The following is a 17,275-nucleotide window of genomic DNA, read 5'->3' as shown; positions in this document are numbered from 1 at the left end:
GGCTGGCACTTGACATAGTAGCTACTGATCTCAGCCATGTTTGTGGGAAAAACTGTCTTATCTTATTTTGGAAATGATTTTTGAGTTGGATAGGATTTGGATAGAATCAGTCATTTTTCTTTAAGTCTTTTCTTTATGACTCAACTGTTAAACTTCACAATTAAAGTATACTTTACTTACATATTCAGTACAGTGCAAAATTTATAAATCAGCAAATAGAGTGAGAGTCCCATGCAGCTGAGTGGTTTGTGGAAGTGTGAGAAGTGTCAGGATAGCAGATCTTTGCCAGTGTAAGGTGCTTACTACTAGTTAGTTGAAGGGTCTGCCCAAGGGATAAATAACATATATAGTGGAAACTAGGTTCCCCAAGGTTGGCATGAATACTATGTACCTTAAGATTAAAAAGAAATTAAGCTTCCTGAGGGTGGATGTGATCCCTGAGATTATGGTGAGAATTAAGGTATAGTGGCCATTAGACATATGAACCACTTTGAGGGATGAAGATACTAAGCATTCTGTGGGTACTAGATGATCAGTAGGCTCAGAAGGGCAGATATCTATTGGGAAAGTATTAGTGAAGCAGCAATAGGAATTACTGAAGGGGTAAGAACATGAAGCCCAGAGGTGAAAAACCAGAGTTTTATTGCTGAATTTGGTGATCATAAAATCATTGATGATTTCACCTAGAAGGAGTCATGGAAATCATCTGATGCAGCCAGCATTTTTAGATGAAGAACCTTAGGGTGAACTAGTATTTATCCAAGATTACACCTACTTAACTGGTAGAGTTGAGGCTCCTTTCCCCATTTTCTTTCTACTCTACACTGTTACCAGAAAGGATGATTAGAATTTTGAACTAAGTTCTGTACTCTAGACCTCTTCCTCTCTTTGGTTAATATCTTCCAGGATCTTCACTGGGTATTTAGTATCTTCAGAAACAAGCTTCTTCTGTTCCCATGGCAGCCCTGGCCTTGCCTGCAGTTTTATAAAATACCTTGATAAGGCATGTCCATTTGAAACTCCATTCCTACTTTGGCTCCATTTGTTCCCATTAAAAAAAAATGAAGATGAATCTAATCTAGATTTCATCTTTATTATGGCTTTTAAAGACATGGAAGCAGGTTTTTTTTTTTTTTTTTTAAAGAGGGATTTTATAAAGAATGGATTCATGTAATTTTACTGTGGAAAAGGAACTATTGATCCACACCTCTGCTTCTAGAATCTGTTTTAGAAATATGGGTCAGTGTTTATCAAAATTATTTTCCAGTGTTTGAAAAAATTATAGTAAAGAATGTAAAACAATGTGTATGTTACAAATGAAAATAACAATACAAACTGTTATAGACATGAAGTAATATATACAATAGAATAGGTGTTAGGAAAATGTTCATAATTTAATGGTGAGTGAATAAACCAAGGTTACTGTGTATACTCCGAGATAGATGCTGCAAAGGTGGTCCCAAGAGGGAAGTATATAGCAACACAGGCCTTCCTCAAGGAGCAAGAAAAGTCTCAAATACACAACCTAACCTTATACCTAAAGGAGCTGGAGAAAGAACAGCAAATAAAGCCTAAATCTAGCAGGAGAAGAGAAATATAAAGATTAGAGCAGAAATCAATGATATAAAAATAAAAAAATGGTAGAACAGATGAACGAAACTAGGAGCTGGTTCTTTGAAAGAATTAATAAGATTGATAAACCCCTAGCCAGACTTACCAAAAAGAAAAGAGAAAGGACCCAAATAAATAAAATCATGAATGAAAGAGAAAAGATCACAACCAATGCCAGGGAAATACAAATGATTATAAGAGAATATCATAAGCAATTATATGCCAACAAATTAGGCAGTCTGGAAGAAATTGGTAAATTCCTAGAGACATGTAAAGTACCAAAACTGAAACAGGAAGAACTAGAAAAGCTGAACAGACCCATGTCCAGCAAAGAAATTGAATCAATAATCAAAAATCTTCCAACAAACAAGAGTCCAGGGCCAGATAGCTTCCCAGGGGAATTCTACCAACCATTTAAAGAAGAATTAATACCTGTTCTTCTGAAACTGTTCCAGAAAATAGAACTGGAAGGAAAACATTCTCATTCTATGAGGCCAGCATTGCCTTGATCTCAAAACCAGACAAAGACCCCACTAGAAAGGAGAATTACAGACCAGTATCCCTGATGAACATGGATGCAAAAATTCTCATCAAAGTACTAGCTAATAGGATCCAACAGTACATTGATCAAGTGGGATTTATTCCTGAGTTGCAAGGGCAGTTCAGCATCTGCAAATCAGTGTGATATGCCACATTAATAAAAGTAAGGACAAGAACCATACGATGCTTTCAATTGATGCAGAAAAGGCATTTGACAAAATACAGCATTCTTAATAAAAAACCCTCCACCATGTAGGGGTAGAGGAACACACCTCAACATCAAAAAAGCCACATGTGAAAGACCCACAGTGAATATCATCTTTAATGGGGAAAAACTGAGAGCTTTTTCCCTAAGGTCAGGAATAGGACAGGGATGCCCACTCTCACCACTGCTGTTCAACATACTACTAGAAGTCCTAGCCTCAGCAATCAGACAGCAAAAAGAAATAAAAGGCATCCAGATTGGTGAAAAAATCAAACTTTCACTTTTTGCAGACGACATGATACTCTATCTAGATAACCCAAACCTGAAAATTGCTAGAACTGATATAGGAATTCAGCAAAGTTGCAGAATATAAAATCAATGCAGAGAAGCCAGTTGTATTTCTATACATTAACAATGAAGCAGCAGAAAAAAATCAAGAAATTGATCTCATTAACGATTGCACTAAAAACCATTAGATATCTAGAAGTTAACCTAACTAAAGAGGTAAAAGATCTGTACTCTGAAAACTATAGAAAACTTACGAAAAAAATTGAGGAAGACACAAAGAAATGGAAAAACATTCCATGCTCATGAATTGGAAGAATAAATATTGTGAAAATGTCTGTGCTACCCAGAGCAATGTACACATTCAATGAAATCCCTATCAAAATACCATCAGCATTTTGCACAGAGCTGGAACAAACCTAAAATGTGTATAGAACAAGAATAGATAGACTCCAAATAACCAAAATCATGTTGAGAGAAAAAAGCAAAGCTGGAGGCATCACAATTCAGGACTTCAAGCCGTAATACAAAGTTGTGGTCATCAAGACAGTACAATATTGGCACAAAAACAGACACATAGATCAATGGAATGTAGAACCCAGAAGTGGGCCCTCAGCTCTATAGTCAATTAATCTTCCACAAAGCAGGAAAGAATATTCAATGGAAAAAAGACAGTCTCTTCAACAATTGGTGTTGAGAAAATTGGACAGCCATGTGCAGAAGAATGAAATTGGACCATTCTCTTACACCAGACACAAAGATAAACTCAAAATGGTTGAAAGATCTAAATGTGAGATAGGAATCCATCAAAATCCTGTAGAGAAGAATAGAGGCAGCAATCTTTGTGACCTTGGCTGCAGCAGCTTCTTGCTAGACCTGTCTCTAGAGGCAAGGGGAAAAAAAGCAAAAATGAACTATTGGGTTTTCATCAGGATAAACAGCTTTTTGCACAGCAAAGGAAACCATCAACAAAATTAAAAGGCACCCTATGGAATGGGAGTAAATATTCACAAATGATATATCAGATAAAGGACTTGTATCCAAAATATATAAAGAACTTATCAGACTCAACGTCCAAAACCAAAAAAAAAAAAAAAAAAAAATTCCAGCAAAGAAATGGACAGAAGACATGAACAGACATTTCTCCAGAGAAGACCTACAAATGGCTAATAGACAATGAAAAAATGCTCAGCATCACTTGGCGTCAGGGAAATACAAATCGAAACCACAGTGAGATACCACCTCACACTAGTTGGAATGGCTAAAATTAACGACTCAGGAAAGAACAGATGTTGGCAAGGATGTGGAGAAAGGGGAACATTCTTATCAGTTGGTGGGAATACATATTGGTACTCTAGAAAACAGTATGGAGGATCCTCAAAAAGTTAAAAATAGAACTACCCCATGACCCAGCAATTGCACTTCTAGGTATTTATCCAAAAGATACAAACATAGTGATTTGAAGGGGCACATGCACCCCAATATTTATAGCAGCAGTATCCACAATAGCCAAAATACGGAAAGAGCCCAGAAGTACATTGACAGATGAATGGATAAAGAAGAAGTGGTATTTATATTACTCAGCCATCAAAAGGAATGAAATCTTGCCATTTGCAACGACATGGATGGAAGTAGACATGTTAAGCGAAATAAGTCAGTCAGACAAAGACAAATACCATATGATTTCACTCACATGTGAAATTTAAGAAACAAAATAGATGAACATAAGGGAAGGGAAGGAAAAATAAATTAGGATGAAAACAGGTGGAGGCAAACCATAAGAGACTCATATCTATAGGAGACAAACTGAGGGCTGCTGGAGGGGAGATGCGTGAGGGAATGGGGTCATTAGGTGATGGACATTAAAGAGGGCACTTGATGTAATGAGCACTGGGTGTTATATGCAACTGATGAATCACTAAATTCTATTCTTGAAATTAATAATACCCTATATGTTACTAAATTGAATTTAAATAAAAATTTAAAAAAGATGTATCCTGAAGATCTTGAAATGCCCACATTGGGATTCTAGCATTGTGTAGCATTCCCGTTGTAAATCATTCATTTGACCATGGGCAGAGAGGGACTAGTCTGGCTGAAATGGGGAGGTTGGGGAGCTGCTCCCACATATCAGCCTCCTAGAATGGGTTCCTCAAAGTGAGTCACTACCTGTCAGTGGGCTTTTGGGGTCACTGGAACAGAATCAGAGCAACTAAAACAAGAGTCTGATTTTAATTACATTCTAATTTAAAATATTTCTTTTTAGAGAAAGATATAACCAAGATTATATAATGGTTTTCTCTTATTTGCAGATTTTTTTTTTTTTTAATGATAGTCACAGAGAGAGAGAGAGGCAGAGACACAGGCAGAGGGAGAAGCAGGCTCCATGCACTGGGAGCCCGATGTGGGATTCGATCCTGGGTCTCCAGGATCGCGCCCTGGGCCAAAGGCAGGCGCCAAACCGCTGCACCACCCAGGGATCCCTCTTATTTGCAGATTTATAAGTAAGTTTGATTTCCAGATGTTCTGTAGTGAGAAAATGTAGTTTAATATTCTGGAAATATATTGTTCTTCCATTTTCATTGAAGGAATAATGTTGAGCCTGTGTATATGATCCACAATTTTACTCTGTGAAGAATGAAGATGAGATCATTGGAAATGCCTTTGCCTATTTTTATTTATGAATAATTAGAGGGAAACTCAAGAGTTCCAGCCCTCTGCCAAGAGTTATGAGAGTGTATTAAATCTAAAATTGCTTTAAGTGAGAAATTGCAGGGAGAGAAATGAAGCAAGGTGGAAAAGACAAACAATTGGGAGACACAGAAGGAAAGGTAGATAGAATTTCTATAGAAGAACTAGAAGAGACAGATTATCTAAATTGGGATTTTCCTGGAGTTAGTAATAAGTAGTAAAGAAGATGAAAATAGGTACTAAGTACTTAGGTATGCCCTGTCATAAAAGTTTATTATAGGATGCAAAGATTTTAAATACTGTGTTACGTTGCAGTATAATACACTTTAAAGAGTTGAGTAAGACTAGGGCTTGTTTAATCTGGAAAGTATGAATACATTAGTAAGTACTATTGTTTTTAATATCCCAAATGAAAAGTAACTTGTCAGGATCTGAGTATGGGATTTTACTGTTTTATTAAATATGGAGACATTTGATCATCTTTAAAGGAGAACAAGGCTTCATACGGTTCTGGTTCCTGTTAGGATTTTCTGCAAGGGCCATGTGTAAATGTGTAAAATAAATGTGAGAATTCTGTTTATTATTTCTGTGATTTTTTTTTTAAGAGAATGAAGATCTTTAAGTAAATGTATTAGTCCTGCTCTTGGCCTAAGGCAGTGTTTCTAAATCATCTTCTTGACAGGTAGCTCTTAAAAAAAAAAAAAGTAAAAAGCATAATCACCAAATTACTAACCTTCCTTTCCAGTTATTGGAGATAGAGGGAAGTTTTTCCCTCCTTGATTATATAAAACTAGGCTTTTTAGAGTTGACTTTCTGGCTCATTGTTTGGCTGTACGGCTTGTCTTCAGACTAGTTGAGCCATTGTGGGTCAAAGTTTTTATTCTTGCTCTTGAATGGCAGCTCCATGATTATGAGCTGTAAGATGATGGGCAAGTTATCTGATCTCTCTTTGCAGCAGTTTCCTCATCTATAAAATGGGACTGGTAGTAGATGCTTTTAGTGTCTGTTGCATAGGATAAAAATAACAAATGAAACACCTCAAGGCTGGCTCCACAGTAAATACTGAATAAATGTTAGCTGCTGTTGGTGGCAGTATTACAGCAAAACAAGAAAAAGATTCTGGGTCTTTATGAGATATTCAGTAGCTGATTCCAAGAGGGTTGGGAAGAATTCTGTTCTGCAGTTGTCAGTTAGAAAGTGAGCAGCAAGAGTGAAATACTTATCTTTATATATATAAATATAAATATAAATATAAATAAATATAAATATTTATATATATAATATAAATATGTATATATATACACACACACAAGATATGCTGTGAAAGCATATTGGTTTATAAATGTAAAAATATTTGGCAACTTTTGATTAGAAAATAATGAATAAAGGTGTATAGCAAAAAAATTTAATCATTGCTGACCTTGGAGAGACCAATTCCATATTTTATTACTTCAAAAAATGTTTAGCCTTTTTAAAAAATTTTTTTAAAAAGATTTTATTTATTTATTCATGAGAGACACAGAGAGAGACAGAGAGAGGTACAGACATAGGCAGAGAGAGAAGCAGGCTCCACGCAGGGAGCCCGACATGGGACTTGATCCCAGGTCTCCAGGATCACACCCTGGGCCAAAGGCGGCACTAAACCGCCGAGCCACCCGGGCTGCCCTGTTTAGCCTTTTTGAATCCCTTATGTAGAAATACTTGAACAGAGAGAATATATTTATTTTTACTCTCAACATGGCTGTGAAAAGTTAAATGAAAAATGAAGAACTTTGGGGCACCTGGATGGGACAGTCTAAGCGTCTGCCTTCGGCTCAGGTCATGATGCCAGGGTCCTGGGATCGAGCTCTGCATTGGGCTCCCTGCTCAGTGGGGCGGGTAGTCTGTTTCTTTCTGTCTCCCTCTGCCCCTCCGCACCGCTTATTCTCTCTTTCTCTCAAATAAATAAATAATATCTTAAATGAAGAACATTAAGTTCAGAAAAGGCTCATGTATTTGGTCATAGAATATTATCTTCAAGAGCAGGTGTAATAATGAAGGCTTTATAAACAGTTTTTAATCCTTAAATACAATAGGCATTTTGGTATTTTGGCCATTTGGAAAGTAAGAGCTGCAGTATCAGTAAAGATCTGAGATGTCTCAGTTTTGTAGATTCAGTTCAAATAGTTTATTTTACGAGCTTGTCTTTGCAATTCCATATTTTATTTCTTCAAATATTTCATGTTCTTTAATGTCTCTCCAGTAATTTTAATGTCAACAGCCCTTGCTGGGGGATGGTTTTAAATGTTTTGTCAGCTTTTTTTTTTTTTTTTTTTTTAAGATTTCATTTATTTATTCATGAGAGACACACGGAGAGAGGCAGAGACACAGGCAGAGGGAGAAGCAGGCTCCATGCAGGGAGCCTGATGTGGGACTGGATCCTGGGACTCCAGGATCACCCCTGGGCCGAAGGCAGGTGCTTAAATGCTGAGCCACCCAGGTTTCCCTGTCAGCTATTTTTTATAGCTTTGTCCATTGTTGCTTTGCCTCCCTGTATGTATGGTGATCTTTTGTTGTATGCTATGACTTGATCTTAATTTGTGAGAAATGTATATATGTCTAAATGGAGGATGCTTTTCTCCTAGGAGGACTGGGATTGCTTCTGCCTGAAGCCAGGGACACATTAACTTAACCTCAAACCCTTAATAGTCTAGACTTAGTGCAGGAGTTCTAAGCTCTCTGCAATCTTTTATTTGGCTGGGCATTTCTACCTTTTTCTTCTCTGCCCTTTTTCTTTTCATACTTATAATTACCTTTTTAAGGTGAACGGTCTTTTTTATGGCACTTTTTTGAAGAATTTTTTGTTTCTTTCAAAACTTGTTCTAAATTGGTTGTTTAGACTTTTTGAAAGAAAAGGCACTGCTATAAAATTGTAGATATTTTGGTGTATGAAAGATAAGAGGGAAAAGAGATCTATTCTATTTTTATTTATTTTATTAAAAAATTAAAAAATATGTAAATTTCAGTTAGTTAACATACAGTGTAATATTAGTTTCAGGTGTACAATACAGTGAGTCAGCACTTACATACAACACCTGGTGCTCACGTATCAAGTGCACTCCTTAGTCCCCTTCACCTGTTTTACTCATCTCCTATCTACCTCCCCTCTGGTAACCATCAGTTTGTTCTCTATAGTTAAGGGTGTTTCTTGGTTTGCCTTGCTCTCCTTTTTTTCTTCCTTTGCTCATTTGTTTTGTTTCTTAAATTCGCAGATGAGTGAAATCATATGGTATTTCTTTCTTTTTTTTTTTTCATATGGTATTTCTTACTCTTTTTCACTTAGCATTATACCCTCTAGTTCGTTTATGTCATTGCAAATGTCAAGATTTCATTCTTTTTTTATGGCTGGGTAATATTCCATGTGTATATATACCACACCTTCTTTATTCATTCATCACTTGATAGCCACTTGATGGACACTTGGATAATTTGGCTCTTGTAGATAATGCTGCTCTAACCATCAGGATGCATGTATCCCTTTGAATTAGTATTCTTTATTCTTTGGTTAAATACCTAGAAGTGCAATTGCTGGATCATTGAGTAGTTCTATTTTTAACTTCTTGAGGAAATGAGGTCTGTTTTAAACCTAAAAAGTTCAGAGAATGTGAGAGATTTTTATGGAAGGAAAGAAACAGAAAAGTCTATCATGTCACATTGTAGTTAACTTTAAAGCAAAATGAATTTGACATGTGTCTAATTATATTTATTTTGTAAAGATCTATAGGGAATTCTTAGTCTGTTTTAAAATGTGGACCAGAGCTTTCATTTTAGTTATAGAAAGGTACAATTTTCACACATTACTGTGTAAAATGGGTTGAATCTTGAAGTCTTTTAATGCACTAACCAAGTTTTTTGTTTGTCCATGTGCATTACCTTTGAGACTTCAAGGGCTTGTTAAAGCCATATAAATTAGTAGCACTAATTTATAGTAGCCTAGCTCTAAGTGCCCAGTGAATTAGTGGAGATTGGTGCATGGTCTTTTTATTAGGTGCTGGCTGGGCTGTGGCAGGGTCATTATAAGGGATGGTAGAAGCCAAATGAGAAAAAACGTATTCTTTTAAAAAATACTTAAAAATTAGTTTTTTTTATTTTATTAGTTTAAGTATAAAAATACCTAAAATATTTAAAAATACTGCATGGTACTGTGATAATGAGAAATACCATGTCATAATACTGAGTTATAAAAATGGAACCAGCTCCAGTATTTCTTAAGGAATTGATTACGAAGAACTACGATTTGTTAGACAATATATTTGCTACTGAGGAGACTGACTGCTCTATTCAAATAAGGAGGCTTAAACAAACAAACAAACAAACAAACAAGGAGGCTTGTTAAATTACTGAGCATCTTACCTCCATCTGTAAAATGAAGGTGTTTTGCTAGCATGGGGATTTCCTCAGTGCATGTTAAGTCTTTGCATTAATAAAATAATTACCAAGTATCTGCACAGTTTCAAGACTTGGTACTAGTTTTTTGGTAGATATCAGATATAAAGAAAATATTTTTCTTTTTTCAAAGCTTGTTTACTAATTTTTAAAAGATTTTTTGCATACATCACTTTGTTTCTTCTTCATAATCTGATGGGGGATGCAAATCTTGTTATTAGGTCTAAGAGTGGTCCCCAATTCTACACTTGATAGGCTTTGGGCAGCCCCGGTGGCCCAGCGGTTTGGCGCTGCCCTCGGCCCGGCGTGTGATCCTGGAGACCCGGGATCGAGTTCTGTGTTGGGCTCCCTGGGTGGAGCCTGCTTCTCTCTCTATCTCTGTCTCTGTCTCTGTCATGAATAAATAAATAAAATCTTAAAAAAAAAAAACATTTACAGTTGATAGGCTTTGAGAAAGGCAATTTAAATAGGTGCTAGCTCTGTCAGTTCTTGTAAAGACCAAGAGCACAACATCCGATTATAACTCAATGACAACATTTCTGTTAGAAGAAATAGCATAATTTGGCTTATCTGTATTTTTTTTATAACCTCATTTGAATCAGGGACAGACCTGAAAACTTTAGAGCCTTTAATAATTTCAGTATTTGCTTAGAGTCTTATAGCATCTAGATGGTGGATCTTCTTTTTTTTAATAATTAGATTTTCTGATGAAATGATGTTTTCCTCTTAGAATTCTTACATTTCAGAAATTTTTTGTTGGTTATTATGAGTCCAGCTTAGATCTGGGGATGTGCCACTGAAACTCAGGAGAGAGATTGGGAGCTCATAACATTGGAAAGTAGCCCCATGGGGATAAATAACATTGAAGGTGCTGAGGATGATGGCAGGAAATGGTGCTGAGGATGATGGCAGGAAATGGGGATGATGGCATTGAAACATGTGGTTGGATGTTGACAGTGTTGAGGATAGAATATAGAGTGATGACAATAAAGACGTGGAAAGCCCGAAGTTGAGAGAGTGATAGATTATTGATTTAGAACTAATTTTAGAGAACAAGAGCCATATAGATTCTTTTACTGTATGAAAGGTATCATAAAAATTTAATAAGAGAGTGTGTCAGTTTATCCAGTACTGTTCTGTAGCCACACATCTTTTGTTTGAAGAAAATGAGAAAGCAGTCTCTGAAATATGTAAAATAGAGTGAAGAAATTCTTGATCGGTTTGAGTCTTCAGTTAGAAGTGTTTCAGTGGTCATCCAGGGCTTTTTTTCACATGACTGTTGATATTGTAGCAATCTTGCATTTATAGGCAAGTGATTTTAGCTATTCTACTTTGTGGGCAAGCAGAATGTAAAGTCAGGTCGACTTTGGTGCATTATAGCTCACAGAATTGCCACCTGTGGATTTGGCAGGTGTGCATGGTGTGGCTAAATTCTTCCACTGCCTCCTTTTGCCCTCTTTTCATTCTTATCTTGGCTGTTGCTTCACAGAGGCTTGTCTGAAAAAGTTACATAGCTTTGTTTAGGACTGTTTTACCTAAACCTGTGTGCTACATCCCACTTGTCTGCAGTTGGTTATTCAGTTTTCTGAATTACTGTAATTACTTTGCATTTTCCCATTTTACTTTGTGTCTTTCTATTCATTTGCATTTTGGATTTCTCTATGTAATGGGAGGAAAACATGTATATAGCGAGTAGATTCCTGTAATGCCATTTGCACAGTCTCACTCTAGTTACCGGACATGTTTATAGAATACCCAACATAGTGTTGGGCAAATGTATGATTAGTTTTAAAAGTCTGAGCAGGGCAGCCCCGGTGGCTCAGCGGTTTAGCTCTGCCTTCAGCTCAGGGCGTGATCCTGGAGACCGGGGATCGAGTCCCACATCAGGCTCCCTGGCTGGAGCCTGCTTCTCCCTCTGCCTGTGTCTCTGATTCTCTCTCTCTCTCTCTGTCTCTCATGAATAAATAAATAAAATCTTAAAAAAAAAAAAGTCTGAGCAGTGTCTCTGCCCCAAGCTCATAATCACTAACTTTCTGTTTATTATAGCCTATGTCCAAAACTCCTTCCTTCTTCATCACTTTTAAATTATGGCAATAAATGTGAACTCTTTCATGCCTGCTATCTTTTTGCAGAAGTGGCCAGAGATGTATTTTGTTTGATCCACATGATTTTAAAAGTCGGTTAATATCACAAAAATTTGGATTTGCCAGATCAGGTTTGGCAGATCTAGCGCCTGAAATAGATAGGAGCTGAGTAATGGCTGTCCTTGTTAGACAGCACAGCATAGTAGATGTCCCCAGGTGGGTAGGGTCTCCCCATTTGGGAGGGTAGGGTCCCCAAATGGTCTCCCCTCCTTGGCTTACACTTGGCTGCTTCACTCACTAAGTTATCTGTTGGACTCTGGTTATGGTAATGAAGGTTTAAGAATTCTTTCAAACTGCCATCTGATTCCTGATAGGTGGAAGATACAGAGTTTGAAAGGAAAAATCCTTCATAAATTCTCAATTATGCAAATATGCACAAATCATGGACCAATTTTGAATTATTTTAGAAAACCTGACAGATACTGGGTAAATAGGTCCAGAATACTGAATGGGTGAATGCAGTGAAGGGAGTGCCACCTGGCAGGAAACATGTGCCCAGGCGAAGTCAGGTGAATTACAAATACTGCTCAAGTACCTATTGAAAGACATGTGGGAGAGAGAGCTTTATTTGAGGGGATAGAATCTGGGAAGAGCCATTTGTCTATGAACTTGGGCTGGTGTGCAGACTTTCTGCTAAGACTCAATGGCTGTAAGCTTTGAATATTTTGGTAAATTCTGACCTGTCTTTGTGGGGCTTGTTTGTAGATAGGGTCTTTGTGGAGACTGCTTTTACACTAAATGAATTTTGTTACCTCCCCCACAAGTAAAGCAGGCTTGCATTTTAAGCTTTTCCGGTGTTTGTTTAGGATGGCTGTACCTATGGGTGGGAAGAATGTGGGAACTTTATGTTTGCCTGTCCTAAATTTTAACTCCTTGGATCTTTGTTGAAAAGGCTGAGAAAAGACAATACATTTTAAGATGTTCAGAACTGGGAGCATAGAGTTTAGGCTCAGGAATCAGACTTAGGTTTATCTTTGCCACCTACAAGCTAGGTATATTAGTTTTTCCATTTGCTCTTTGGGTATAATGTTACCTATTTTACAGGATTGTTTTGAATAGGTTTAGTATGTATGTGTATTGGACTGGGGTAGAGTATGGTATAATAATTCATCTAAATGACAGACTAGATGTACTCCTTATCTAAATCTGTGAGGGTGACCTGGCTCTTCAGTGTTTGAGCAGAGCAGTTAGGTAGTTCATTCAATAGTATAGAAGTATAGAACACAAATAGGAGAAGGAATTTTGAAACAGTAATATTTATTTTTAGTCTGTTATGTCAGTTATTCTTAATATTTTAATAACTTCTTTAGTTGAAATGATATGACTTTTTATTTTATTAAAAGTTTAAAATTAAGTTTCAGCATCATGGCAACCATGGCTCTGTCCAGAAGAAAGTACTGCAGATATGCTACCTGCCCATTAATGAACCAGTAGTGAATTTCACAGGACTTCCCCCCCCCCTCCAGGACTTTATTATCACTTATCTCATTGTTTGGGGAGGCTTTTCAGTAATATTTATTAGAGAATAGTGGAAATGTTTATTTCATGGGTTCTAAGAAATAGTAGGTGTTATTTTCCAAAGATTTTGTGTCCATTAGTCTATTCAGTAGTCTGAGCAAATCTGAAAGATGCAGGAAGATACTGTTGCTCTCATGTTTTCATGAAGAAAGACTGGAAGCTCAGAAAGCCTCAGAGATTTTTGCCCTGGTCCGTGGCAGACCTGAGGCTGTAATCTAGGTCTTCTCTCAGCACTCTTACTTCCCTACCTTCTTCCCTTTAGAGCTGCAGGTCAAAGGATGTCAAGGGATTCATTCTCAGTTATTTCTGAAAGATAATGTCAGTCAGAAATAAAGATAAGAATTCTCCAAATGTAGGAATTTAGAGGAATAGTTTGTTCCTAAATTCTCAAGCTCATTCGGTTTAAAATGATTCCTATAATATGGTGCTCATTTATTACTTTAGACTCATTGCCTCAGTAATGACTTTCAAATAGGACTCTATTATTAGAGTGATTGGACGGAGATCTGATTGGACTAGAGTTAAGAGACTGCATTGCTATATATAGAGTGAGATAAAAACATTTTATAGAATTTGATTTAATTTTTTATGAGGTTTCACAAGTTGGAACCTAGGATCTTCTATAAAAAAGATACTACTTTGATCAATTTCCAAATAGCAAACTTGCCATTGTGGGGTTTAAGTTGTAGATAGAGTGGCTACGTAGGGGAATTTGGGAATTAAGTTATTCCCCCTGAGACTTTTAATTATGTTACCTGAGGCAGAGCTTCACTAACTGCTGCATCAAAAATTTTCTTAACCCAAATCTTGAGGAAGTACAATTAGTACTGATGAGAGAATCATCTAGAGACCAAAATGAAAACAGAACAACCCTGGAAGTTTTTAGTGTATAAGGGAAATATTAGATGTGGTCGTCTTTGTGGTCATTGGTGTAGTCATTGGAAAAAGCCTTATCGGTATACAGGAACACATTTAATGCCCCTCTTTAATAGTACCGCAAGGAGATTGAAGTCGATTTAAAGACATTGCAGTTTCCTCATGATTACATAGGAATGGGCCTAATTCCTAATGTTTATGTTTCATTATGAAAAGGTATGTAGGAAAAATACTCAGTTTGTAAAACTCTTAAGCAGTTGTGAGTTATGATTGAATAATTAGTAAGTTCTAATAAAACCAGAATCTTGGGGATCCCTGGGTGGCGCAGCGGTTTGGCGCCTGCCTTTGGCCCCAGGGCGCGATCCTGGAGACCCGGGATCGAATCCCACGTCAGGCTCCCGGTGCATGGAGCCTGCTTCTCCCTCTGCCTATGTCTCTGCCTCTCTCTCTCTCTCTCTCTCTCTCTCTCTGTATGACTCTCATAAATAAATAATAAAAAAATTAAAAAAAAATCCAGAATCTTTTCCTATCACCATAACTTTAGTATCAGTGACTCCATCCTTTTCTGTCATCACCATTATTGCTATAAAACTACATTGTTAGGGCAGCCCAGGTGGCTTAGCGGTTTGGCGCTGTGTTCAGCCCAGGGTGTGATCCTGGAGATCGGGGATCGAGTCCCATGTCACGCTCCCTGCATGGAGCCTGCTTCGCCCTTTGCCTGTGTCTCTGCCTCTCTCTCTCTGGGTCTCTCATGAATAGATGGAATCTTTAAAAAAAAAAATAGATAAATCCATGATCCCTTTAAAAAAAAAAAACTATATTGTTCCAGCAATTTTACTAAAGCTTGGATAAGTATTTTTTTATCAGTTATTTTGTTTTTAAAATTTCCCAGCAACATAAGAATATTTAGTTGAAGGAATAGTAAAAGTATAATGACCTGTGGTTTAAAAGAATGCTAAGAGTTTTTCCTATAATTAGAGGTAGAATTTTTAGGAAATGATATATCACATGCTAAAATTGAAATGGGGATGGATGCGGTGGGAGTGCATAAGATATATTTTGCCATTGGTATCTTGAAATGATCAGTCCAATGTTGAACATGACTTCTAAACTAATGTACAAATAAACTAAAAAACAAAAAAATACCTCCCCCCTCAAATAAAAGGCGTGCTGAAGATGGAAAGCATATACTCCTAGTCATACTCTTTCAATCAGTGATTTTTTGCTAATAGCACATGAGGGTGGGGCCTTAACCTGCACTTCCATTTGGAGTTGGTATGGTTTTGGTATACTTTCATATTAATGTTCACACAGAACCACATAATGCCAATAGTAATCTTGGATAATTACTGATTTATATATATAAATATAAATATATATAAATATATATATATATATATATATATATATATATATATATATATATATCACCTGAGTAATGATTACTTTATTTTTCATTTCTCCGTGAATTAAAATATACAGTGATAGTTTTGGCACATGATAGATTGATTAGTAAATGTTATTGTTATTAGTTTATTAATGTTTGATTTTTTTTCCTCTCTCTCTCTTGGTTCCAGGATGTGGATGAATGGAACATAGCTCGCCTAAATACAGTCTTGGATGTGGTTGAGGAAGAGTGCGGTATTTCTATAGAGGGTGTAAATACTCCTTATCTCTATTTTGGCATGTGGAAAACCACATTCGCGTGGCACACCGAGGATATGGACCTCTACAGCATTAATTATCTCCACTTTGGAGAGCCCAAGTCTTGGCAAGTTACATATTTAATATTCATTTGCTTAGGAGTTCTAAATTTGGGCAATATGAACCTATTGATGAGGATTTTCTTCCCTTTATCTGGTGAATTCAGATTTATATGAAATTTATATGAAAGTTTTTAATATAATTTATATGAAATTTATATGAAAGTTTTTCAGTGTAATAATTGATTGTCTTCCATTCTGCCCATGGTTTTGCTCAAAACCATAAAGCTAGTAGTTGACTGGTATGTCTAAAGTGGCTTGCCGACCATTTTATGGGCCATGGATTGATAGATATTGTAGTCCTAAAGAATTTGTTAGTCATTTTTACTTCTTTGAGCATTTGTTTGGAAGGTATGCTGGAAATAGTTAAGAGTGAAAGTTGACCTCATGTATGTAGAGTATTAGGTAATAGTAATGATCTGTGGTCCAGCCTCTTTTAAATAAATGACAAGTGTAGGAGAGAAGGGATGAATCAGGAGGCCTGTTACTGCTCTTTGGGTGATGGGCATGGCAAAAAGAATGTTATTGTTAACACGTGTTCTTAACTTGTAACTTCCTGTGTTTCTGAGCCTCTTTCCTCATCTTTCTGAGCCATGACTTAAAGATGCACCGCTTTGTATAATACATCATGTAGTACATTATTATGTACTTGTTAGTACATTTAACATATGTAATTGTTAGTTATCCTGGTATCCTTTGTAGTTAACCAGTTTCATGTTTTAAACTTGTTTTTGGTGGGTTTTAGTCTTAGGGAAATTTAAGTATCAATTAATTCTATTTTCTGTAATGCATGTATGTGCAGGGAAACACAGACAGAAGCTTATGCAAAGCATCACCTGGACCAGAAAGATGATATTTCAGTTGGATGTGAACATGATAGGATGCTCTTCAGGTGCTTGTGTCAGCCCAGTAGCTTTCTTGCCTCCAAGTTAAAAATAGTAGCTCTTTTTCCAAGTTCTCATGCTGATTAGGTGTTGAGGTACAGCAATTTGGGGATAATCTCCATCTCCATTTTGCCATTATTACTTGCTCTTGGGATTTTATCATGTGAGATGTAAAGTTGTAAATTTTCTCTAAAATTTCAAATTTGGCAAAGTTCCTAATCAAAAATGACTCTTACACTGTTGGTGGGAATGTGAACTGGTGCAGCCACTCTGGAAAACTATGTGGAAGTTCCTCAAAGAGTTAAAATAGATCTGCCGGGCAGCCCGGGTGGC

At 36.7% G+C, this 17,275-nt stretch overlaps 1 protein-coding gene across 32 annotated transcripts in view; it reads left to right on the top strand.

Annotated features, from left to right (window-relative positions):
• The window catches only part of KDM4C (lysine demethylase 4C), a 460,147-nt gene that overhangs the window by 107,402 nt on the left and 335,470 nt on the right, over positions 1 to 17,275 (top strand). For all 32 annotated transcript variants that reach the window (XM_072728386.1, XM_072728383.1, XM_072728376.1 and 29 more), the window contains one exon: positions 15,873 to 16,066. In XM_072728386.1, the coding sequence (XP_072584487.1) occupies positions 15,873 to 16,066 (194 nt within the window). The remainder of the gene's footprint in view (positions 1 to 15,872; positions 16,067 to 17,275) is intronic.

This window comes from Vulpes vulpes, chromosome 12 (genome assembly GCF_048418805.1).
Source record: "Vulpes vulpes isolate BD-2025 chromosome 12, VulVul3, whole genome shotgun sequence".
Taxonomy (NCBI): Eukaryota; Metazoa; Chordata; class Mammalia; order Carnivora; family Canidae; genus Vulpes; species Vulpes vulpes.
This window is presented reverse-complemented; position numbering and strand designations above follow the sequence as displayed.